General features: G+C 43.5%; 1 protein-coding gene across 1 annotated transcript in view; it reads left to right on the plus strand.

Annotated features, from left to right (window-relative positions):
• nrg3b (neuregulin 3b) overlaps positions 1-27742 on the plus strand; it is a 428509-nt gene that overhangs the window by 334473 nt on the left and 66294 nt on the right. Inside the window, exon 4 of the mRNA XM_029714064.1 lies at positions 14703-14729. Coding sequence (XP_029569924.1) covers positions 14703-14729 — 27 coding nt within the window. The remainder of the gene's footprint in view (positions 1-14702; positions 14730-27742) is intronic.

The following is a 27742-nucleotide window of genomic DNA, read 5'->3' on the forward strand; positions in this document are numbered from 1 at the left end:
GCTGTGAGCTCTGAGCTACAGAGCTGTCTGTCCTCAGAAGACCCCTTTCAGATCAAGGGTGAGGATCAGACCACTTAGCCAGGAAGGACACTGACATCGTGAGGACAACCAGAGAGTTGCGCCGGAGAAGTGCGTCATTTAGAAGCCTAAACGACCCACGCGGAGCTTCCCACCTGAGACCTCCAACACGTAATTACATCATTATATTCTGACCCATAAGAGCGGCAGTTCGGGGCAAGGCTAATTTGAAATAAGCATGGCTGACAAATGAACCCAAATGTATATTTCTCTCGTGTACTTCCTTTATTTCTCTCTCTTTAAAATCCCCATTTTGGGTAACAAGCGCCATAGTGTGTTGGCCCGTTATACTAAGTCCTAATCAATAGCTAGACTGTGTTTTGTGTATGTGTATTTTTATCATCATTTTAGCTTGCTAGTAAATAAATAATCAACTAAGATTGGTGTGGTAAATTCAGTGGTAAAGCCCGGGTCCGTGCAGATTCCCGGATTATACGACGTTCAGATTATGAGACTGTAGAGGAAATTGATTAATTTAGCGACTGTTGTAATCGATATTCTGATATCCTTTGAGTTAATTTGGGAAATAGAAACTCAATCAAAACAATGTTCCCATGGTGCCCCAGGTTAATGAGTTAATAATTGCTTGATTCATTGCTTAATTCATTTAATCACGCAATTATAAACCGTTAATCATTCGATGAGCAACAGTCGTCACATTAACTAATACAACGTCACGACAACAGGTAACAAACTGAGATTAGGAGCACTCCCTTTAAGAGTGTGCTCCTAATCTCAGCTCGTTACCTGTATAAAAGACACCTGGGAGCCAGAAATCTTTCTGATTGAGAGGGGGTCAAATACTTATTTCCCTCATTAAAATGCAAATCAATTTATAACATTTTTGACATGCGTTTTTCTGGATTTTTTTGGTTGTTATTCTGTCTCTCACTGTTCAAATAAACCTACCATTAAAATTATAGACTGATCATTTTTTTGGCAGTGGGCAAACGTACAAAATCAGCAGGGGATCAAATACTTTTTTCCCTCACTGTAGCTGGCAATGAGCTGTTCGAATCTCAAGCCAACTTTACCACGTTTTTTCACAAAGCATTTTGCTTCGGGTGTTTTTATCTGCTCCACTACACACGTCTGGTAAGGTTGAACACTGCCTCTCCTACTTAGCCTCCTGAAAAAGCTTCTCCCAATCGGATGTGACTACTTCTCCTGTTGCCTGCAGCACTGCTGCTTGGATCCCACCCGTCAATCTCCTCCCCGTTTGCCGTGGCCTGTATCCCCCTCTCTGGTATAGCCAGCAAAACTCTCCCCTCTCTCCCGAGCTTTCACTCGCCTCCAGCACACATGCACATACACAGACACCGCAGACTTTGGACTGATCTGAATTTTATGTAGGCTAATTAACTCATGAAGCTTGTTATGTGAGCTTTACTCAGAAATGCTTTTATTAACTAGGCCTACTATTTATTTATTTGATCTCAGAATTGTATAGCCTACTGGACTCATAGAGAGCTACTGTCTCAAGTTGTTTTGTTGGGATGATTGACTCTTTGAACTTAAAATGGCTAACCCCAAGCCATTAAATTTTTTCTTGTGCTTTATGCTATTTGCTCCTTCACTCCTGAGCGCTTTGTTGACTATGAACTTACTAACTTACCCGACCGTGGGACAGACAATGTTTGTTCCCACACTTGCGACTCTGACTCTCTATTTGTTACACTAACTCTTGGCCTCCCATCCTATTCTAACCACCTCTTATCGGCTTTGTATTCATGTTACCTGATTAAATTGCTGTACATTATGATCTTGTTGCCATCTGATGCACATTCAAGTGTCATAAAAAATAAAAACACCTTCAGTGCTCAGTTGTCTCCGCCAAGTCTGTCCCCAAACAATTTGATTTGCTGGTTTTAAGCATTACGCTTTCAAATGGCTCTTTGTTGCCTGTTGCTGGGTGTTATCGTCCTCCATTAGCATCGGTATGTACCCTGCCTGCCTTAAGTTCTCTTCTGGCCCCTTACACAATGTCTGAATTTGTCCTGCTAGGTGACCTAAACTGGGACATGCTTAAACTTCCTGACCAAGTCTTAAAACAACGGGACTCCCTAAAACACTCTCAGATTATTACCAATCCCACAAGGTATGACTCCATACACCCAGACAAGGCTACTCTCCTTGATGTTATCCTCACAAATAATTGTGATAGATATCAGTCTGGTGTTTTCTGTAATGACCAAACTGATCACTGTTTTACAGCCTGTGTTCATAAATGGCTGCTCAGTTAAACAACCTGTCATGATTTGTCATAGACGCTTGCTAAAAAACTTGAATGAGCAAGCCTTCCTTCATGACCTGGCCTCTGTAAATTGGTATAGAATCAACTTGATCCCCTCTGTCAAAGATGCTTGGACCTTCTTTTTTGATATTTTCAGTGGTATTGTTAACAAGCACAGCCCCATAAAGAAAATTTGAATTAAAAATAGGCTCAGCCCCAGGTTCGACCGTGATCTTTCAGAGTTACTTCACCTCAAGAACATCATTTAGCGAAAAGCGCGGCACAGAAATACTCAGGCTGACTGGCTGTCTTTCAGGCAAATTATAATTCAGTGCTCTCAGGCTATCCAGAAGGCCAAAGTTAGTTACTTTAAAGAGCAGGGGCTGGATTCACAGATACGCTACGACCATTCTTGTGGACCAGCTGGAGGAGAATGTGTAGAGGGACTGCGGTTGGACATTGACTCGGACAGCATGACCGGTAAGTTAGCTAGGTAGCTAATTAGCCAAACATAACTAACGCGACGTTGAACTTAGCTAAGTTAGCCAAGGTTTTTTTGCAAATTGACAAGCTAACTAGCTATATAACACTTCTAGAATATTGTAATATATTGTTAATTACTAGCTAACTAGATAATGCAGGTTTAATTCATTTTCTTGCTGTATTTAAATGTCTGGTAGCCAACTGTGTCTGAGGCAGTGGCGCAAGAAAACTTTCATGGTTACAAAAGTATCCAGTCGTGCAGCTAACGTTACGCTTGTTTACTTCTCTCATCATATCAAGCCTACAGCTCTTGAAACATTGTTGTCATGCTGACACGATGTGTTTGACCTTCCAGAAATAGCACTAGACCTCATCCATATGCCCCTGTGCCCGGATGCAGGAGCCATGGATCATCATGATTATATGACAGAAGAACAAGCAGAGGTAGGAGTTTGTTTGATTTCTCATTTAATAAGTTTATTATTATTCTATAATAGGCCTACAACACATATAATTCCCAAAACAGATTCATTGTATTTTCTCCACAGATCATTACTGAAGACAAAGGAGATGTGCCTATCTCTGATCTTTATCCATCATGACACCCCAATGGACGAGCCAGTGCCACCCCGGGCAAGGAGGCTTGCTGGTGTGGAGGAGATGGTGGCTCTCCAGAGGACGCTCCTGGGGGTGCTCACGGCCCTGCACAAGGTGCAGGAGGAGCTGCTGAAGTTGGAAGGCGAGAGATTAGCCCTGGAGAAGGAGAAACTAGCACTGGAGAAGGAGAAGTTTTTCATGGAGAAGCGAAGAAGACTTGAAGATGAATATTTTAAAATAAATCTGTTTCGATATCATAACAACCTTCTTTTTTGTCATGTGAATCTCCTCCTTATGAGGTCATTCCTTGCTTGTAGGCCGGCATTGCATCGCCCAGTGGCATTGTGGTCAGCGGCAACATCCTGGTCAGGTACAGCTGGTGGAATGTCAGGTATATTGGGATGTGGCATCCTGTTTTGTATGCAGATGTTGTGCAAGATACAGTTGGAGTCGGAGGTTTACATACACTTAGGTTGGAGTCATTAAAACTAGTTTTTCAACCACTCCACAAATTTCTTGTTAACAAATAATAGTTTTGGAAAGTCAGTTAAGACATCTACTTTGTGCATGACACAAGTCATTTTTCCAACAATTGTTTAAAGACAGATTATATTATTTATAATTCACTGTATCACAATTCCAGTGGGTCAGAAGTTTGCATACATTAAGTTGACTGTGCCTTTAAACAGTTTGGAAAATTCCAGAAAATTATGTCATGGCTTTAGAAGCTTCTGATAGGCTAATTGACATAATTTGAGTCAATTGGAGGTGTACCTGTGGATGTATTTCAAGACCTACCTTCAAACTCAGTGCCTCTTTGCTTGACATCATGGGAAAATCAAAAGAAATCAGCCAGACTTCAGAAAAAAAATTGTAGACCTCCACAAGTCTGGTTCATCTTTCGGTTCATCTGTACAAACAATGGTATGCAAGTATAAACACCATGGGACCAAGCAGCAATCATACCGCTCAGGAAGGAGACGCGTTCTGTCTCCTAGAGATGAACGTATTTTGGTGCGAAAAGTGCAAATCAATCCCAGAACTACAGCAAAGGACCTTGTGAAGATGCTGGAGGAAACAGGTACAAAAGTATCTATATCCACAGTAAAACCAGTCATATATCGACATAACCTGAAAGGCTGCTCAGCAAGGAAGAAGCCACTGCTCCAAAACAGCCATAAAAAAAGCCAGACTATGGTTTGCAACTGCGCATGGGGACAAAGATCGATTCCTCTGGTCTGATGAAACAAATATATAACTGTTTGGCCATAATGACCATCGTTTTGTTTGGAGGAAAAGGGGGGAGGCTTGCAAGCCGAAGAACACCATCCCAACCGTGAAGCACAGGGGTGTCAGCATTATGTTGTGGGGGTGCTTTGCTGCAAGAGGGACTGGTGCAATTCATAAAATAGATGACATCATGAGGATGGAAAATTATGTGGATATATTGAAGCAACATCTCAAGACATCAGTCAGGAAGTTAAAGCTTGGTCGCAACTGGGTCTTCCAAATGGATAATGACCCCAAGCATACTTCCAAAGTTGTGGCAAAATGGCTTAAGGACAATAAAGTTGTCAGAGTGTGCGCAACTGGTCGAAGGAAGTCAGGTGTAGGAGAGCAGAGATGAGTGAACAGGTACACTTTAATCAGGCAGAGGAAAACAGCCAAACGCAACTGCGTCAACATACTCCGGCCCAAGGGAACAAGTGATAACGCACACATTTACACAGAATGGTAACAAATACCAAAACCACGGGTTACAATATTACCCGGTGCAAAACCAGCCTGAAGCGTCACACATGTAACGAAACGAACAATACCACACGCAGACATGGGGGGAACAGAGGATAATATACATGTAGAGTAATGAGGGGATGTAAACCCGGTGTGTGGGAAAACAAGACAAAACAAATGGAAAATGACAGGTGGAGCGGCGATGGCTAGAAGACCAGTGACATCGACCGCCAAACACCGCCTGAACAAGGAGAGGGACCGACTTCGGCTGGAGTCGTGACAGTACCCCCCCTTGACGCACGGTTTCAGCAGCGCGCTGACACCGGCCTCGTGGACGACCCGGAGGGCGCGGTGCAGGGCGATCGGGACGGCGACGGTGGAACTCCTGCAGCAGTGAAGGGTCCAACACATCCTCCACCGGAACCCAGCATCTCTCCTCCGGACCGTACCCCTCCCACTCCACGAGGTACTGAAGGCCCCTCGCCCGGCGCCTTGAATCCAGTATGGAGCGAACGGAATACGGCGGGGCCCCCTCGGCAGAGGAACCTCCCGCACCTCAGACGCCGAGAGCGGGCCAGCCACCACCGTCCTGAGGAGAGACACATGGAACGAGGGGTTAATACGGTAATCGGGGGAAGCTGTAACCTGTAACTAACCTCGTTCAGTCTCCTCAGGACTTTAAATGGCCTCACAAACCACGGCCCCAGCTTCCGGCAGGGCAGGCGGAGGGGCAGGTTTCGGGTCGAGAGAGAGACCCGGACCTCACTGCGGTGATGGTCTGCGCTGGCTTTCTGGCACAGCACGGCCCACCTTGCCTGACGAGGATTCAGTCTCCTCGCTGCCCGGATATGTGTAGGGTGCTGTCTTTCGGATGGGACGTTAATTAAACGGGTGTCCTGACTCTTTGAGGTCATTAAAGATCCCATTGCACTTATTGTAAGAGTAGGGGTGTTAACCCCAGTGTCCTTGCTAAATTCCCAATCTGGCCCTCATATCATCACGGCCACCCAATCATCCCCAGCTTACAATTGGCTCATTCATCCCCCTCTCCCCTGAAACTATTCCCCAGGTCGTTGCTGTAAATGAGAATGTGTTCTCAGTCAATTTACCTGGTAAAATAACGGTAAAATAAAAAAATAAATAAAAATGTACTCCAGGTTGCAGTGGTCAGTCCAGATGAGAAAAGGGTTTTTAGCCCCCTCAAGCCAATGTCTCCACGCCTTCAACGCCTTGACAACAGCCAACAACTCCCGGTTCCCCACATCATAGTTTCGCTCCGCCGGGCTGAGCTTCCTCGAGAAGAAGGCACAGGGGCGGAGCTTTGGTGGCATGCTTGAGAGAGCACGGCTCCTATCCCAGCCTCGGACGCGTCCACCTCCACTGTGAACTCCAAAGAGGGATCCGGATGGGCCAGCACGGGAGCCGAGGTAAACAGAGCCCTTAGGTAACCAAAAGCCCTGTCCGCCTCAGCCAACCACTGCAAACGTACCGGGCCCCCCTTCAGCAGTGAGGTAATGGGAGCCGCTACCTGATCAAAACCCCGGATAAACCTCCGGTAGTAATTGGCAAACCCTAGAAACCGCTGCACCTCCTTTACCGTGGTGGGAGTCTTCCAATTACGCACGGCTGAAATGTGGTCACTCTCCATCTCCACCCCTGAAACACAGGAGAGTCAATGAGAAAGAGACTGATTCTCTCCTCATGACTCCCCTGTGTCACCATGGCCAGGGAGATAGTGGCTTCCCTGATTAGCCCGGACCCCAATGGTTGACTATCCAGAGCGTGTACTGGGAAAGGTCTAACCACAGGAATATTGGGGATCGCTGAACTAAGAGCGAGCGCTCTGTCAATAAAATTCCCAGCTACGCCTGAATCGACGAGCGCATTATGCTGGGAATGCGGGGAAAAATCAGGAAAACAAACAGATACAAACAGTTGGACAACAGAGGACTATGGATGAGAGTGGTGCAGACTCACCTGGGGTGACGCCTGAGTGCCCTGCCTGCTGCCTCAACTCCCAGAGGGACCAACCCGGCACCGACCGGCAGTGTGCCCTCTTTGGCCACAGATGGTGCACGAACTGGAACCCCCTCCGGTCTCCCTACTATACTATGTTTTCTGTTATTTTCTTGATTTTTGAGTTTGATACAACGTATTGGAAGATTTTTAGTCCCTCTGAAGGCCTAGGTCCTATAGTCATGGTTTGCCACTGCCTACACCTATACATAATCCCCCAAAACCCACCACCCCATCCCACTACTTTGTCTCTGTAAACGATCCTACACCAGGCTATCGGTCTGGGAGTACGGAACCCCTTCTCTCAAAACTTCCTGTAGATGTTCTGCACAAAAATCTCTCACACCCAAATATTTCTCTGCTGCAACTACCACATCTATTTTCTGTGATTTTACGCTCCATCAATGCAGTGGAGTTAATCACAGCAAAAAAACACAATAAATCTAAAACTCATCCTCTCTGTCTCTCTCTCTACAGGCCTACTCACTGAGGGCCTCCCAATCGTCTCATTCACCATTGGGCTATCCTCTACTCTCTTCACTACCTCAGCATAGTACACTTTCTTCCCCACTCGAACTCTGGCAATCTCAACCTGTCTCTCTCACATGGCACTTCGGATCCTCTGGTGTATGGGCAGCCCCACAGTTGACACACAGTGCTTTCTCTATCCCAACTCTACACTCCCTCTGACTATGCACTGCTGCACATTTCTCACATCATGGGATCTCCCTGCTGCAACATGTCCGAATCCGTGGTGCCTGAAGCACTGAAACGGGTTCAGAACATAGGCCCTCACAGAATAGCAAATACAACCTAACCTGACCTTATCAGGAACAAATTCTGTGTCAAAGCTCAACAAAACAGATATGGTATTCTCAGTCTCACCATTGCTGCCAAGTCTACAGTACGTCTCACCAAACAGCGGGAATCACAAACACTAGGAATATTCCTTTTAATTTGATCCACCGCTACACTCAACGTTACCCCTCTGATCACCCCTTTTAGCGGCACTCTGTTCCAGATAACAAAGCACACCACAGGTTGACCCCGAGCTTCATGACTCAAAGTGCCCACTTCCTCTGGTAGGCAGATACACCAAAAATATAAACAGTCAAAAGGCTGCCGCCTACTGTACTGTGTAGTCAATCACAGCTTACATATTAAATGGAGAAAAAAACACTAAGAAAAACTAAACCCTCCTACCTAATCCTGTACTGCTAAGAACATTTAAAAAGAGCCCTACTAACTTCTAACAAACCCTCACCCATCCCCCAAATCTCTTCCAACCCCCATCCCCATCCAACTTTAATAACCCTACACAGACGTGGCCGCAGTGGAGAAGGTCAAAAGTTTCAAGTTCCCCAGCGTACACATCACTGACAATCTGAAATGGTCCACCCACACAGATAGTGTGGTGAAGAAGGAACAAACAGCACCTCTTCAGCCTTAGAAGGCTGAAGAAATTTGGCTTGGCACATAAGACCCTCAGCCTCCTGAGGATAAAGAGGCGTTGTTGCGTCTTATTCACCATGTCTTCTTCACCACACTGTCTGTGGGTGGACCATTTTAGATAGTCAGTGATGTGTACACTGGAACTTGAAGCTTTTCACCTTCTCTACTGTGGTCCCGCCGATGTGGATAGGGGCGTGCTCCCTCTGCTGTCTCCCTGAAGCCCACAAACAGCTCCTTTGTTTTGTTGACGTTGAGGTTATTTTTCTAGCACCACTCCGCCAGGTCCCTCACCTCCTCCATGTAGGCTGTCTCGTCATTGTTGCTAATCAGGCCTACTACTGTTGTGTCGTTTGCAAACTTGATGATTGAGTTGGAGGCATGCGTGGCCACACAGTCATGGGTGAACAGGGAGTACAGGAGGGGGCTGAGCACGCACCTTGTGGGGACCCTGTGTTGAGGTTTAGCGTAGCGGAGGTGTTGTTTCCTACCTTCACCACCTGGGGGTGGCCTGTCAGGAAGTCCAGGACCCAGTTGCACAGGACGGGGTTCAGATCTAGGGCCTGAGCTTAATGATGAGCTTGGAGGGTACTATGGTGTTGAAGGCTGAGCTATAGTCAATGAACAGCATTCTTACATAGGTATTCTGCTTGTCCAGATGGGAAATTGAACTGGGTCTAGGGTGTCTATTTAAGTTGTCTAGGGTGTCTAGGGTGTCTAGGTAAGGTGGAGGTGACATGATCCTTAACTAGCCTCTCAAAGCACTTCATGATGACAGATGTGAGCACTACGGGGCGATAGTTATTTTGTTCAGTTACCTTTGGTTTCTTGGGTACAGTAACAATGGTGGTAATCTTGAAGCAAGTGGGGGCAGCAGACTGGTATAGGGAGATATGAATATGTCAATCCAGTGTCATGATGTTGCCCTCTCTCTGGGTACAGAGAACACAGTTGAACCCCCTCGCTCTGCACCAGGCCTTTTCTATGCACCAAAGTGTATCAGTTTCATCATCCTCGTCATGACCTCCGAATACTATTTTCCCAGACTGGCACACAGGACAGATTGATGGATGATGCAGTGATATAATGTCAGGTAAGGGTGGTCCTCTTTCAAATGTGAAACCAGTCCCCTCCTTCTGCCTATCATGGCTGGATCTCCATCTGTGGTGATGGAGACCAGTGACTTGAGATCTATCCCCCTTTTTGTCAGCATCCCTTTGATTGCCTCATGGATATCCTGTCCCCGTGTGTGTCATTATAGATTTGTTAAGACCAACAGCCACTCACAGAATTCCTTCTTTGTTTAGTTAAAAAATCTGAAAAACACCAGAAGCTGAGCATTATCAGTGTTATCTGTTGATTCATCCATAGCTAATGAAATGCATGGTGCATTCTGAATGGCCTCATCAAGTTTTGAAATTAAATCTTCAGCTAATATTTAATTTCTCCTCATTGCTGTGGAATCTGACAGTGGGATCTGTTTGATCTTTTCTCTGAGCTCATCTTTTTTTTTTACCTTCAAGCAAGATGTCAGTAACTTTGCACATGCATTATTTTACCATCTCAGCATCTGAAAATGTTTTTTTGTGTTTTCCCAAAACCCAAGCTATCCTCAGTAAACACTCCATTGCATGTTGTTGGGCTGTCAGGTAATTGACAAGGACTTTGGTGGACCTCTCATATTGGGATGTGAGTTGGTTAATCTTGTTTGTTCTCACCTCTGTGTTCAGAGGATATGTCTGATTGAATTGACTATGCCTGGTGTCATAATGGCGCTTAACATTGGCACTTTTCATGAGAGCTACGGACTCACTGCATATCAAGCACATTAGATTTGTGCTAGTTGAGGGGAGAATGAATAAGTACTGTTCCGTCCACTCGTCTTTGAATATACGGTTTTCAGAGTCAACTTTTTATTTTTTTAACAAGCCATATTAACAAAGATAGTGGTAACAAAGCTCCTTCTATCTGTGATATTTACAGTTGAACCGAGGTCAAATATTTCTGTTTCTTTCTGCCTGCTTGTCCCAAGGTTCCGCTGAGGTTATTTGGATTAATGTGATTGGGTGATACGGGGCACTAGTATAGGTGGGCGTTACTTCGAGAGAGAGAGAGAGTGAGAAAGAAGGGTTGCTGAGTTAAAGAGGCCGCTGCGCCGGGTAGATTTTTTTTAAGGTGTCTAAAAATAATGTATTGACTTTTATATAATAAAATGCGATGTTGTCTGGTCTGGATTGATCATTCTCTGGGTCCGGGCCCAGACCGTGATCCGCCAGTTGAGTTTGGATGCCCTATACAGTCGTGGCCAAAAGTTTTGAGAATGACACAAATATACATTTTCACAAAGTCTGCTACCTATGTTTGTATGATGGCGATTTGCATATACTCCAGAATGTTATGAAGAGTGATCAGATGAATTGCAATTAATTGCAAAGTCCCTCTTTGCCATGCCAATTAACTGAATCCCCCCAAAACATTTCCACTGCATTTCAGCCCTGCCACAAAAGGACCAGCTGACATCATGTCAGTGATTCTCTCGTTAACACAGGTGTGAGTGTTGATGAGGACAAGGCTGGAGATCACTCTGTCATGCTGATTGAGTTCGAACAACAGACTGGAAGCTTCGAAAGAAGGGTGGTGCTTGGAATCACTGTTCTTCCTCTGTCAAACATGGTTACCTGCAAGGAAACACGTGCCGTCATCATTGCTTTGCACAAAAAGGGCTTCACAGGCAAGGATATTGCTGCCAGTAAGATTGCACCTGAATCAACTATTTAACGGATCATCAAGAACTTCAAGGAGAGCGGTTTAATTGTTGTGAAGAAGGCTTCAGGGCGCCCAAGAAAGTCCAGCAAGTGCCAGGACCGTCTCCTAAAGTTGATTCAGCTGCGGGATCGGGGCACCACCAGTACAGAGCTTGCTCAGGAATGGCAGCAGGCAGGTGTGAGTGCATCTGCACGCACAGTGAGGCGAAGACTTTTGGAGGATGCCCTGGTGTCAAGAAGGGCAGCAAAGAACAGACTGATATTCTGCAAAAGGTACAGGGATTGGACTGCTGAGGACTGGGGTAAAGTCATTTTCTCTGATTAATCCCCTTTCCGATTGTTTGGGGCATCCGGAAAAAAGCTTGTCCAGAGAAGACAAGGTGAGCGCTACCATCAGTCCTGTGTCATGCCAACAGTAAAGTATGCTGAGACCATTCATGTGTGGGGTTGCTTCTCAGCCAAGGGAGTAGGCTCACTCACAATTTTGCCTAAGAACACAGCCATGAATAAACAATAGTACAAACACATCCTCCGGGAGCAACTTCTCCCAACCATCCAGGAACAGTTTGGTGACGAACAATACCTTTTCCAGCATGATGGAGCACCTTGGCATAAGGCAAAAGTGATAACTAAGTGGGAACAAAACATCAATATTTTGGATCCATGGCCAGGAAACTCCCCAGACCTTAATCCCATTGAGAACTTGTGGACAATCCTCAAAAGGCGGGTGGACAAACAAAAACCCACAAATTCTGACAAACTCCAAGCATTGATTATGCAAGAATGGGCTGCCATCAGTCAGGATGTGGCCCAGAAGTTAATTGACAGCATGCCAGGGCGGATTACAGAGGTCTTGAAAAAGAAGGGTCAACAATGCAAATATTGACTCTTTGCATCAACTTCATGTAATTGTCAATAAAAGCCTTTGACACTTATGAAATGCTTGTAATTATACTTCAGTGTTCCATAGTAACATCTGACAAAAATATCTAAAGACACTGAAGCAGCAAACTTTGTGGAAATTAATATTTGTGTCATTCTCAAAACTTTTGGCCACGACTGTACATCTCAGTCACTGTGTCTGTGTATGTTATTCTCAGAGGCAACCCGAAACATATCCCAGTACAACATGACCTTTGAATCTTGGTCCACCTACCTTTCTTTGGAGGGCATATATAAATGCTGGACTTTGGTCTCGCTGTCCTACCTCTTCTGCCACACATCTATCAGAATGGCTACAATCTTACATTTGGCCTCACCTACCTCTCCCGGTCGTACTCTCTGAACTAATTTGACTGTGTATCATGGTTCGTTTTTACAGTTGGTCTAGTGTCTGTAAACTGTAAACTGTTAAAGAGCAGGATACAGTGCATTCAGAAAGTATTCAGACACCTTCCCTTTTTCCACATTTTGTTACGTTACAGCCTTATTCCGTAATGGATTAAATAAAAAATGTTCCTCAACAATTTACACATATACCCCATAATAACAACGCGAAAGCTTTCATGACTGGCTCGCTTGGAGAGAAAGCGGGCCTCTAATTAGGGTATTTATCTGTCAAGGTATTAGGGCTGTGTAAGCAGCAGCAGCTAGCGGTAGCCAGAACCAGGCTCCCTCTCACCACCAACTAAAGGAAGGATTAAGATTTGATTCACTCCTGCTATTATTTCCCCAGCGGCACAGATTTGTTCTTCGTAATCACCCCCAAACGACTAGAGACGTGGAGCATGGCCTCCTCATATTCTCCATGGTTACTCAAGGTTTCAAATGATGGCACAAATACCTCCCAAGGGTGCCTTGAGATGCCAGAGCAAAGGATGGGGGGCTTTGCTTCATGACTGTACACATTTTCCAGACCTATCTCGGTGATGCCAGAGGAACAGATGTGCATCAGTGCTTAATGACATCATCTGTGCAGGCGATGACAGTAGAGCGATTAAAGGAGATAAATGTTGGGAAATCGGTGGGTACGCGTGAATCGGCAATACTAAACTGGCAGCATCAATAAGAGACTGTTCCGGGCCTGTCAAAAGTTTTTCCACCACAATATTAAAGAATTTGTCTCAAATGTCACAACCACCTCTCACGATTGTCAATGGCAGAGCTAAAAACTGCAATCATGCCTACCCCTGTCACTACCATTTCTCCCTCTTTTATCTCATTCAGATTCATGGCATTCTCTGGAGACCACTTTAAACTAAATGGGAGCACCACTGGCAGCTAATACTGACTCATTCAGTTTGCCTGCCTATATATCCAGTGTCTTTTAATCGTTTGGGCATTTTACATTTTTGTTACACTTTACATGAAGGTACCCTTGAGTACCCTTTATAAAGGGTTGTAACATACTTTTAGTTTTCTGTGAAACAAACGTATATTATAGGATTATGACTCGTATGACATTGACACATTTGCCATGATACTGTCAAAATGCATCTCCTAACATACGGTTTTCACGCTGTCAGGGAGTTTTGCTTCTCCCTTCTTTCTTGACTGTGGCCACCAAATAATCTGTCACCAGGACCTGCAAGCCGCGTTCTATTGTCAAACCCAGACCACCTCTGTCAGTTAAGGAATTAAGTGTGAGGGTTTTATTTTAATTTAAATTAGATTATATTACAGTGACGTCAAAAGGGAGGAGGAGGGGGCCCACGTCAGGATGAAGGGAACACGAGTGCTCCTCTTTATCTATCGCCCCAGCTCTGGGATTCTGGAAAAATGCTTTAATGCATGGAGAAAGGCGCACACGGTGTGTGTGTGTGTGTGTGTTTAAGCCTACATCTGTCTTTGTGCGTGTGTCTGTCTTTACTGACAGTCTTGTGAGCAGAATAACTGGGATAACAAAGTAGAATATTGAAATGAACATAAGGTTGGGGTCAGAGAGGTGGTGAGCGAACAATTATCACTACAACATAGGTACTAGTATTAGTAAGAAAGCTTTCGTATTGTCTGGACTTGAAACATGAAAGGCATTTTAGGTCTGTCTCAATTCTAGTATTAATTTCTATGTTTGAAAAAAAATATTCAACAAAAAATAAAAGGGATTTTAGGGAGGCAAGTCAACCAAAGTCCAGGTTCTAGTAATGTAGCTGCAGTGCTCCAGTGGGTAAAGCCTGAGTGAGGGTTATGACTGTGTTTCATATAAAATGCTGTTCAATAACGCTGTATTGTCTTCCCACTCTTTCTCTCCACCTCTTCTTCTCCCTCTTCCCATCTCCTCTCTCTGTACATCGCTCTCCCTCACTTTTTCTTAATCTATTCCTTCTCTCTGTCTCCATCCCTCTCTCTCACTGTGTTCATCTCTTTCTCTCTCCCTCTCTTATTCGCTGTGTCCTTGGATGGAGTAGCGGGTGAACTGGGCATCGAGTTCATGGGTAAGTAAACTTTTCATTTATGCAGTAAATCTCTCTTTATTTTCTCTCAACCTCTCAGAAAATACCGTGCTCAAAAAACACAATCGAGCAAAACCCTCTTTGCTCACCTGGGAAAAGATGAACATTCTCCGGTCACCATGGATGCATAGGTGCATTCTATCTGCATGGAAGCTAGCGTTGTCTGCAATCGAAAGAAGGATCTCTGCAGTGTGCTTGACTGGTTGCATTGTGTGTGTGTGTGTGTGTGTGTGTGTGTGTGTGTGTAGGCCTACATTGTGTATTTTTGTGTGTCTGTTTGCAAATGCATTGTCCAATGTTGTGTGTGTGTGTTTGCACATGTTCTCCTGTGTGTGAATGCGTATATACACTACATGACCAAAAGTATGTGGAACATCAAACATCTCATTCCAAAGTCATGGGCATTAATATGGAGTTGATCCCCCTTTGCTGCTAAAACAGCCTCCACTACTCTGGGAAGGCTTTCCACTAGATGTTGGAACATTGCTGCGGGGACTTGCTTCCATTTAGCCACAAGAGCATTAGTGAGGTCGGGCACTGATGTTGGACGATTAGGCCTGGCTCGCAGTCAGCGTTCCAATTCATCCCAACGGTGTTCGAGGGAGTTGAGGTAAAGGCTCTGTGCAGGCAAGTCAAGTTCTTCCACACCCATCTCGACAAACCATTTCTATATGGACCTCGCTTTGTGCACAGGGGCATTGTCAAGCTGAAACAGGAAAGGGCCTTCCCCAAACTTTTGACATAAAGTTGGAAGTTCAGAATCATCTAGAATGTCATTGTATGCTGTTGCGTTAAGATTTCTCTTCACTGGAACTAAAGGGCCTAGCCCAAAGCATGAAAAACAGCTCCAGACCATTATTCCTCCTCCACCAAACTTTACAATTGGCACTATGCATTGGGGCAGGTAGCGTTCTTCTGACATCTGCCAAATCCAGATTTGTCCGCAGGACTGCCAGATGGTGAAGTGTGATTCATCACTCTAGAGAACGCGTTTCCACTGCTCCAGAGTCCAATTGCATTGAGCTTTACACGACTCCAGCTGATGCTTGGCATTGTGCGTGGTGATCTTATGCTTGTGTGCGGCTGCTCGGCCATGGAAACCCATTTCATGAAGCTCCCGACGAACAGTTCTTGTGCTGACGTTGCTTCCAGAGGCAGTTTGGAACTCGGTAGTGAGTGTCGCAACCGAAGAAGACGATTTTTATATATATTTTTATATACGATTTTTATATACTGGTGTGATAGGAAGTGGTAGGCCCACAGTATGACTATGCAAGCACAGTGACATCCGTCACACCTATCCAATCCTCTCACATCTACACTGGTGCCTCATGGAAAGGGCTAGGGGTTGACTTGGGATTCATACACAGTAACAGTGGCGTTCATTAGCAATACAGTCGACAATATGATGTTTTGGGGCATCTGAAAGAAATATACACTCTTTGGTCCGATTTACTTGACACAGAATCTCCAATGAACATGCTTTTCAGTTCAGGACTACACTTAGGCTGGGATTTCGTTTCAGAGGCGCCTTTTAAAGGCATTTTCCCCTTCAAAAGTAAAGTTCAATGTTCTGCTCTATAAAGCGGCTTGGATTGAATCCCGGCCTAGGTTTAATCTGTGTCCAGGAAACCAGTCCTTAGAGTCCCGTCAACTGAATTGTCACGTCAAAGGTGCGTGTTCTCTGTCATGAATATCCCCATCTCGACTGGGAAGTGTTTCATCCATCCACCTGCCCTTTCCCACATGCAATGACTAGTGAATACATCCAACCTGTTGCTGCACATTTTTCATTAACTCCGGCTTCACACGCTGGCTTTACTTCACACACTTCCACTTATAGAATAAATAAAAGGGAGAGGGTAGAGATGGAGACAGTGGAAAGAGAAGCGAGACAGCGAGGCAGACGCATCTCTCTTCAGTTCAGTGATTTTAATCTGGATGGTATATGAGTTAAACAGCAGTCACTACACACTGTGAGTGGGTGTGTGCTTGAGAGAAAGAAGGAAGGATCGGTGAGGAAGAGAGAGAGATCGACATCAGAGAGGATATGATAGAGAAGTCTCTCCATCTATCACATCCTCTCTGATGTCGATCTCTCTCTCTCTTCCTCACCGATCCTCTCTTCTTTCTCTCAAGCACACACCCACTCATAGTTTGTGTTGTGACTGCGATTGAACTAATTTACCACCCAGATTAAAATCACTGAACTGAAAAAGCGCGTCTGCCTCGCTGGTTGGTGACACAATCAACGTTTCCCTATACTGTGGCAATTGTGATCAAAATAAAGCAATATTAGCCACTTTAAATGCAACACACTGACACAAAATTAACTATGCAAGAGATTTTGTTGTAGGCAGAACACATCGGAGTAGGTTTCTATTAGATTGACACGCCCGTACTCTACACAGACCGGTGCGACATAAACAATCAGAACTGCAGTAGGTCTATATGCAAATAGACCATTGCCATATATGGATCTGTGCCATTTACTTTGAACTGGACTGTGTTTACAGCATGAGCGGTTGTGAGTAGATGCACTTGTTTTGAGATCGAAGCAAGATCTGCATGTAGCCACGTGTGCACATTTTGTTCAAATTCTTTGCTAGTTAGTGAGTTATAGCCCAGTTATAGATAATTTGTAGTCAGCAATAGTGGGAGTGATTGCTTCCTACAAGAGCACAAAACATATACATTTCTAGACATCTTTGAAAAACTAGCCAGGTAAAGGGCTTTTTTTGTGTCTTAAAGGGACAGTGTTGTATTTTGTCTTGAATGAGCTAAGTAGCCAGTTACCAGAGGGTAGGATAATCTGTCCAATTCTCTGTAATAATGGAATGGCAATAATATTGCATTTTATTTTGTAAAGTGGTTTCTTGCATCAAACAACACAACAACATTTTCAGTCAACTCCTTGTCTAAAGGACAAGTAGATTAACAGGTTAATGTCAAGACCTGCATGTTTCATGGAATGTAGGCTTACATTTAAGACTACACATTGGCTACCACTGTAGGCTCAATGATAGAACAGCTATTTCCATGTTAAAATGTTATGGGATGCATTTTCTTCATTGTTTTTTATTGTAAGCCACTCTGGTACACCTACATTGTGATCAAATAGCCACAGTAGCCTACATGGCCACTGTTAAAGCTGTAACTTAAAGTGGGTACAGCCTCAGTGTTCACAGTAAACATGCCCTGGAAGTTGCACAACATTTTCATAACTTTCAAGGGGGCTCTGAGGTACCGGAACACAGGAGAAAATTTCACCTTTATAATAAAGCATTGCATGCATGTCATCACATTTGCGTAGTGGCATAGAGAAGCAGAGTAGAGAGGTGCTAGCAGAAGTTGCACACATGGGGAACATTTTAGTAGCCTAGCCCACTGGGCACAGAATTCAGTTTAATGTCTAGTTTTGATTTACATTTGGTTGAGTTGTCAATTAATGTAAATTCAATGTGAAATCAACCCAAAAAAAGAACGTCATTGGATTTAGGTTAAAAGTTGGGTGAAAAAAAAGACAAAACACCCTTAAATGGATTACTTTTTGCAAATCCAATGAGCGTTCCAAGTAGATTCAACGTCTTCACATAGATTGTTTTGGTTGAAATGACGTGGAAACACTGTGGAATCAAGTAGTTTTTTCCCAGGGGGAGGGTCCAGATTTTTGCCTTTTATAAACGCATTTCATGCAGTTTTAACTCATTTTACATGACTGGAGACTTTGGCAGAATCTTTTTTAATGCAGCACAAATTATCAAAATGACAGGCTACTTTGACACTGACAAACATGAGAATTTGAGATCAATAAAAACTACCTCAGACAAACATATTGTACAATATGAGGAGGAAATTATAGTCCTAAAAAAGCTTTCCACTTTCACTGACTCACCCAATAACACACAGCTCACTCGCCTATGATGGCCGATGCGCTCATGCCAAAAGCCTATCTCTCTCTTGTTTTAGTTTGTAAAACAGTGTTCGCTCAATAGGCCTATTTGAAAGTTGATCAAATATTATGGTAGTTTACAGCAGACAGATTAGAGTCTGATCTTTTCAGCAGGACCCATTGAGTTTCCAACCTTCCTGCGATTGTATTTGATATATTGCAAAAGGCCTGCTCTGTCTTCATGTTGTTCACTGACAGGTTTGCCGCGCATTCGCCGACTGTAGGATACTGTATGCCTTATGCCTTGCACACAATCCAAAGAAATGCAATTTTTTGAAGAAGCTCTTGAGCCTCTGTGGCTAAATTATAGGCTTACTCATTGTGTGGTAGGCTATTCTGAGTTATTATATTTCTTTCTGAACAGAGCTATAATTAGAAAAATTTAGAAAAATGTATTTAATTTTATCTGCGGCTATGATTCTATAAGGAAATAAATGATGAAGTGCTGCTGCGCATAGGCTATCAGCCAACCAGACTGAATATTGATGATGATGTAAATCAAGTGTTATCAAGTGTTAATCAAATATTATCCTGCTGTGGCAGTACTGTTGATATTTAAACACTCCACCAGTACCTGCATCTTGCCATGCATGTTTGGATACCGGGCGGGCACAATCTCTGTACAGGGCAGAGATGAAAAAAAGCACAACCAGGCGCATGTGAGGTCCGTACAGGTCAGTACAGGTCAGACCAATGGACAGGGTATGGTAGCGGTGGGTGGGTGGTGGCGAACTTGGCGAAGACACAATGACTTCGGGGCAGTGGGTTCAGAATAACTACAAAAATAAATTATACCACTACCCAAAAGGGTCCTTGGCAAGTGGAAGGGCAAAGGGGTAGGTGCTCGGGCACAGGTAGACCCTTCTCTGTGCACCTGCCTGATGCTGGGTGACCAGCATGGCCAAGCTGGAAATTGGGTGGTCATGTTGATAGACCAGCTTTGTCAAGCTGGTTGAGCTGGTAGGTTGACCATGTGACCTGGCTAAGCTGGTTAAGTGACCAGATAAACTGGCAATGAGATGATCATGCTGGTAGACCAGCTAGATCAAGACCTAAAGCAGGGCTGTTCAATTCCAGTTCTAGAGGGCTGAAACACTTCTGTTTTTTGTTTCTACCTGGTTGTTAATTGCACTCACCTTGTGTTCTCAAAAAAATGTACTAGGTTAATTCCCTGTGTTATATCTGTTATGTTTTGTTGTGTTAATGTTATCCAATTTGCCATAAATCTCCAGCATTGTTTTTGTTTTATGATAACAATCTGTCATTTATACAAATATATGTTTTTATTCAATGTTCCTTTGTGGCGCAAAAGGCATCCAAGTGAGAAAGCTTATGTGACCATTATCTTTATTAAATGCAGTGCATGTGACAGCGTCTTCCCCATATTCCCTCAGCACTATGTTCTCACAGTAGTTACCGGGTTAGCTTCAGTTGCTGGCAGGTTAGCTTAAGTTGCATGTAAAACGATAAGTAAGGGGATTAGGTAGTTGAAACATAATACATTAGTTGGTTAAGGTAAGGTTTAGGCTGAGGGATTATAGGGCTGAGGGAACATACACATGATTTCCATATGACCACATCACAATGTACAATGCATTTCCTCTTCAGCAGGAACAAATCACTTTTACAAAATAATAACAATTGGATCAACTGTTGTAGCAAAATGTATTTTATACAACAAAGGGAAAAAAGCATGTCACAAAATCCCAACACATAAAATGTAATTTCCACACCAAAAAATTCAGGTAATTTCACAAAAACATACAATAGATATTTTATTTTTATTTAGAAAAGTTAATTTACAAGTGTGCACTGCAGGCATCTACAATACAATGCAACATACTACAAAATCACTACATTATTTAGCCTAAGCATACAATGTGTGACATCATAAAATTGCCATTTGATTATCACAAAAAAGTTAATTATATATAAATAAGCTTTCTTGAAATTAGGCTGGTTTCCATTGACCCAGGTTTATTCTACAAAAGCAATGACGCAAATAAAATCATTGCGACTTTTGCAGACTACCTGAAACATAAAACCAAGCCAGTGGCCTTATGGTTAGTGTCCCGCCTGAGATTGGAAGGTTGGGAGTTCAATCCACAGCGAGTCATACCAAAGACTGTAAAAATGGGACCCAATGTGTCTCTGCTTGACACTCACATAAGGATAGCGGAATTCCGCCATAAGCAAACAGGAAAACGAGAGGCAGGGGACTTCAATGCAGGGAAACTTAAATCAGTTTTACCTAATTTCTATCAGCATGTTAAATGTGCAACAAGAGGGAAAAAAAACTCTAGACCACCTTTACTCCACACACAGAGACGCGTAGAAAGCTCTCCCTCGCCCTCCATTTGTCAAATCTAACCATAATTCTAACCTCCTGATTCCCGCTTACAAGCAAAAATGAAAGCAGGAAGCACCAGTGACTCAGTCTATAAAAAAGTGGTCAGATGAAGCAGATGCTAAACTACAGGACTTTTTTGCTAGTACAGACTGGAATATGTTCCAGGATTCTTCCGATGGCTTTGAGGAGTACACCACATTAGTCACTGGCTTCATCAATAAGTGCATCGATTACGTCGTCCCCACAGTGATGGTACGTACATACCCCAACCAGAAGCCATGGATTACAGGCGACATTCGCACTGAGCTAAAGGGTAGAGCTGCCGCTTTCAAGGAGCGGGACACTAACCCGGAAGCTTATAAGAAATCCCGCTATGCCCTCCTACGAACCATCAAACAAGCAAAGCATCAATACAGGAATAAGATCGAATCGCACTACACCAGCTTCGACGCTCATCGGATGTGGCAGGGCTTGCAAACCATTACAGACTACAAAGGGAAGCACAGCTGAGAGCTGCCCAGTGACACAAGTCTACCAGACGAGCTAAATAACTTCTATGCTCGCTTCGAGGCAAGTAACACTGAAACATGCATGAGAGCATCAGCTGTTCCGGATGACTGTGTGATCACGCTCTCCGCAGCCAATATGAGTAAGACCTTTAAACAGGTCAACATTCACAAGGCCTCAGGGCCAGATGGATTACCAGGATGTGTACTCTGATTATGCGCTGACCAACTGGCAAGTGACTTCACTGACATTTTCAACCTCTCGCTGTCTGAGTCTGTAATACCAACATGTTTCAAGCAGACCACCATAGTCCCTGTGCCCAAGAACACTAAGGTAACCTTCCTAAATGACAACCGAAACATAGCAGTCACGTCCGCTATTGTTATTTACTGCTGCTCTTTAAATATTTGTTATTCTTATCTTTTACATTTTATGTATTTTCTTAAAACTGTATTGTTGGTTAAGGGCTAGTAAGTAAGCTTTCACTGTAATACCTGTTGTATTCGGTGCATGTGACAAATCCAATTTGATTCGATTTTTTTATATTGGCGGTAAGGCCAGGCGATAGACTAGCATCCCATCCAGGGGTGTGCTTGTGCATCAAGCTTCATCGCGATAAACAACAGGAGATAGGCTCCTGCTCCTGAGACATGAAATGGATAGGTGGGTAGTGCATACAGGCTGTCGCCACTATATTAATGTGCAATTTCTAATGGAAACACTTCAACACTTTTATTAGGCATTCTATCTTTTTGCGACTCATTTTTTGTTGTTGTTGTTTGATGTCACTACGTCCAGCTGTTTTTATCGACACAAGACAGTTAAATCGAAACACACCGTGGCAGACAATTGTTGCATCTACTTTCTATGCAAACTTTCTAAATCTCAACAACAACAAAAAATCACTGGACAAGTTAATGTAAACGTAGCTACAGACAGTGAGCATAACAGATTGTTAATCCCTTTCATATACAGTAGGTTGAGGAAGTCACACATAAATGTAATTGGCAGATTTCACAACCAGACATTACTGGATTAATTTATCGACTGTAATCAGTCGGATTGGACATCAATTACTCTTTAACATGCAGAATATGGGACACAAACCCATAACTTTGTGGTAGTGGGAAGCAATGTGCCTTTAAAAAAATTGCCACTAAGCAAATTTCAGGTCTGCTGAGCGCAAACTTGAAAGTTGTGAAAATTCTGTGCAACTTCCAGCGCGCGTTTTCTGTGAACACTGAAGCAGTACCTGCTTTAAGTCACAGTTTTTATAGTGGCCTTGTAGGCTACTGTGGCTATTTGATCACAATGTAGGTGTACCAGAGTTGCTTACTGTCACGATCCTCGTATTCTCCCTCATCGGAAGATATATCGAAATCACTCGATGACCAATACGCAGCAGGTTGACTGTTCCACATCATATTTATTTTAGATAGGAACGACAAAACAAAATAAATACGCAAAGGAGAAAGGTGACAGTTTCACAGGTGAAAAGAAACACAGTGCAAAATACAATTACCCACAAATACCAAACACAAACACACCCCACTATATGGGACTCTCAATCAAAGGCAGATAGACAACACCTGCCTTCAACTGAGAGTCCCAACCCCAATTAACCAAACATAGACATACACCTACACATAGAAAACCTAACCTAGAACCTAACCCAACACTCACAACCCCACTATACCATAACCAAACATAACTCTGCCACGTTCTGACCAAATATAATACAAAAAATACCTAAGTATATGGTCAGGACGTGACACTTACAGTACAATCAAAAACAATGGAGAAAATGTATCCCTTAACATTTTAACATGGAAATAGCAAAATGTTAAATTCCTTAAATGCCTTAATAACTAACTTTGCCATCTGTACATTTTGGGGCTCCCGAGTGGTGCAGCGGTCTAAGGCACTGCATCTCAGTGCTAGAAGTGTCACTACAGACCCTGGTTCAATTCCAGGCTGTATCACAACCTACCGGGATTGTGAGAAGGGCTTCGTTGGACACTGTGTTAACAAACTTCCAAACGAGCTTCAATTCCATACAACACTCCTTCCGTGGCCTCCTACTGCTTTAAATGCTAGTAAAACTAAATGCATGCTCTTGAACCGATTGCTGCCCGCACCCGCCCGCCCGACTAGCATCACTACTCTGACATAGAATATGTGGACAAATACCTAGGTGTCTGGCTAGACTGTAAACGCTCCTTCCAGACTCACATTAAGCATCTCCAATTAAAAATTAAATCTAGAATCGGCTTTCTATTTCGCAACAAAGCCTCCTTCACTCATGATGTCAAACATACCCTCGTAAAACTGACTATCCTACCGATCCTTGACTTCGGCGATGTCATTTACAAAATAGCATCCAACACTCTACTCAGCAAACTGGATGTAGTCTATCACAGTGCCATCCGTTTTGTCACCAAAGCCCCATATACTACCTCCCACTGCGACCTGTATGCTCTCGTTGGCTGGCCCTCGCTACATATTCGTCGCCAAGCCCACTGGCTCCAGGTCATCTATACGTCTTTGCTAAGTAAAGTCCCACCTTATCTCAGCTCACTGGTCACCATAGCAACACCCACCCGTAGCACACCCTCCAGCAGGTATATTTCACTGGTCATACCCAAAGTCAACACTTCTTTGGCCGCCTTTCTTTCCAGTTCTCTGCTGCCAATGACTGGAACGAATTGCAAAAATCACTGAAGCTGGAGACTTATATCTCCCTCTCTAACTTTAAGCATCAGCTGTTAGAGCAGCTTACCAATCAATGTACCTGTACACAGACAATCTGTAAATAGCACACCCAACTACCTCATCCCCATATTGTTATTTATCTTCTTGCTCTTTTGCACCCCAGTATCTCTACTTGCACATCATCATCTGCACATCTATCACTCCAGTGTTAATGCTAAATTGTAATTATTTCGCCTCTATGGCCTATTTATTGCCTTATACCTCCCTAATCTTCTACATTTGCATACACTGTACATAGATATTTCTATTGTGTTATTGACTGTACGTTTGTTTATGTGTAACTCTGTGTTATTTTTGTCGCACTGCTTTGCTTTATCTTGGCCAGGTCGCAGTTGTAAATGTGAACTTGTTCTCAACTGGCCTACCTGGTTAAATAAAGGTGAAATAAAATAAATACAATTAAGAGGTGAACGATGGTGAATGGTTGAAAACAAAGAAGAGCTCTCCGGTACGTGTACCAAAACATTCAATGGCCATTTTCTCAAAAGCGGGGTTACAAGTTTATCAACTTTCAAGCAGAATTACTTGTTCCTCAACTGTAGTGTATGATATACAATTTTATAGCTTGGAGTCTCTGCTTTTATCCAATGTAAAAAACGTATTATGTCTGCCGCATGGACAAATTCATGTTGTTACTCCTATGAACAGAGAAGTGAAATATTCCTCAATATTAAAAAAGAACCAAGCCTCTAATAATTACAACAACGCAAGCCTATAAACACTTTCCTACTCATTCATTATTGCTGCCATGCTTAATGTAGCACTGGGGGTGGAAATAGAAAGAATGCACATTTTATGGCTGTGTTGAATAGAAAGTGTTGACAGTAAGAACTTAAACATGAACTCACTTATAAAAACATCATATCTTTGCTGTGTTCGTTGACAGTCTCTCTCTATTCATGGTTTTACATGTTTTGAAATCTCACATTATCAACATTGCTGTAACATTATTTTATGCCTGCTACATCACTGCAGACACGGTCATCTGAGCCATCCAATTAGCCATCGGTAGGCCTATAGTGCACTTGATTTGCTACCTGGGCCCGCCGGGAAGGCAGAGTTTGTACCTTCAGACACATGAAATTGTTCAAAATGGCAATAGTTTGTCTACTTGGCTATAGGTAGTTTGTCTACCTGGCTCTACCTGGCTTCAGCTACTAGGGCAGCTGAATTGGGTGCACCTACTGCCAACAGTCAGAGACGAATAAAAAAAATTAGGATCACGAGGCTTTATCGTTGGGTTTTTTACCGAAATGTTTGGCGATCGACTAGGAATGACTTGGAAATCGGCCAGTCGAACGCGATCGATCGGTTGGTGACCACTGCTCTAGAAGGTTGAGTGAAGTTCAATCTCATGCTTCTCTTTGTGGGCTGATATTTCTGCATGGCAGTCCTGGGGAGCTGCACTATATTCTCGGTTTAGATGGAACATTGCTGCTGACAACAATCACACATTTACTGTTCATACAACAACTGACCACAACCACAAAACTTCTGACCACAACCACACAACTGCTGACCACATCTAGTGACCACAACCACACAACTAATGAACACAACCATACAACTTCTGACCATTACAACTACTGACCACAACCACCTGGTGACAACTACTGACCACAACTACTAACCGCAACTACTGATCACAACCGCACAACTACTGACCACAACCATTGAACAAAACTACTAACCACATCTACTGACCATAACTAAACAAATACTGACCACACCTACTGACAAAAGTTTAGAGGTACAAGAAGTGGCTATCTAATGTCAGCTAACAGCTCTCTGTGTCATCATTAAGCAGCCCAAATGGAGCTGTTGCTATGGACTACTGACCACAATTACTGATCACAACCACACAACTACTGATCACACAACTACTGACCACAACTACTGAACCACAACCACTGAACAAAACGACTCACCACCACTACTGTATATAACCACACAACTACTGACCACACCTACTGAACCGCACAACTACTGACCACAACCACACAACTACTAACCACAAGTACTGACCACACAACTCCTGATCTAACCTTCTGACCTAACCTACTGACCACAACCACACAACTATTGACCACAACTAATGAACCACACAACTACTTACCAAAACTACTGACCACACTGACAACAACTACTGACCACAACTACTGACCACACAACTACTAACCATAACCACACAACTACTGACCACACATCTAATTACCATAAATACTGACCACCACAACTATTGACCACTACCACCTGGCCACAACTACTGACCACAACTACTAACCACAATTACTGACCACAACCACACAACTACTTACCCCAACCACACAACTACTGACCACAAATACTGAAATGTCTATACTGACCACAAAGCAACTGACCACAACTACTATCCACAACTACTGATCACAAATCACACAACTACTGACCCCAACCACTAAACAACACTACTGACCACAACTACTGATCACAACCACACAACGACTGACCACACCTACTGGCCAAAGTTTAGAGGTACAAGAAGTGGCTATCAAATGTCAGCTAGCAGCTCTCTGTGTCATCATTAAGCAGCCCAAATGGAGCTGTTGCTATGGATACCAACAGACTCAGAGGGCAAAAATGGAAACGAGGGTGAAGTGACCACAGTTACTGACCAAAACCACACTACTACGGACCACAATAAATGACAACAATGACTGATCACCACAACAAAACTACTGACCACACAACTACTGACCATAAATCCTGACCACGACCAATACAAAAAATGTCTGACATTTGCATAAATAACTCACCAACAGTAACCCTTGAACCATAAAACAACTAATGACCACAACTATTGGCCATAACTACTGACCACAACCACACAATTACAATTACAACTACTGACCACAACTACTGACCATAACCACACAACTTCTGACCACAACCACACAACTGCTGACCACATCTAGTGACCACAACCACACAACTAATGAACACAACCATACAACTACTGAACACACATCTAATCACGATAACTACTGACAACCACGACTACTGAACACTACCACCTAGCAACAACCACAGAACCACAATTACTGACCACACATCTACTGACCACTACTGACCACAACTACTAACCACAACTACTGATTACAACCAAAAAACGAATGAACACACCTAATGACCACACATCTACTGAACCACAAAACTACTGACCACAACCACACAATTACTGACCACACAACTACTGGCCACAAATCTTATCAACATAACTACTGGCCACAACCACACAACTACTGACCACTCAACTACCAACCACAACTACTGACCACAACCACGCAACTTCTGATCACAACCAGACAACTACTGGCCACAAATCGTGTCACCATAACTACTGACCTTCACAACTACTGAACACCAACTGTCACG

Source organism: Salmo trutta, chromosome 2 (genome assembly GCF_901001165.1).
Source record: "Salmo trutta chromosome 2, fSalTru1.1, whole genome shotgun sequence".
NCBI lineage: Eukaryota > Metazoa > Chordata > Actinopteri > Salmoniformes > Salmonidae > Salmo > Salmo trutta.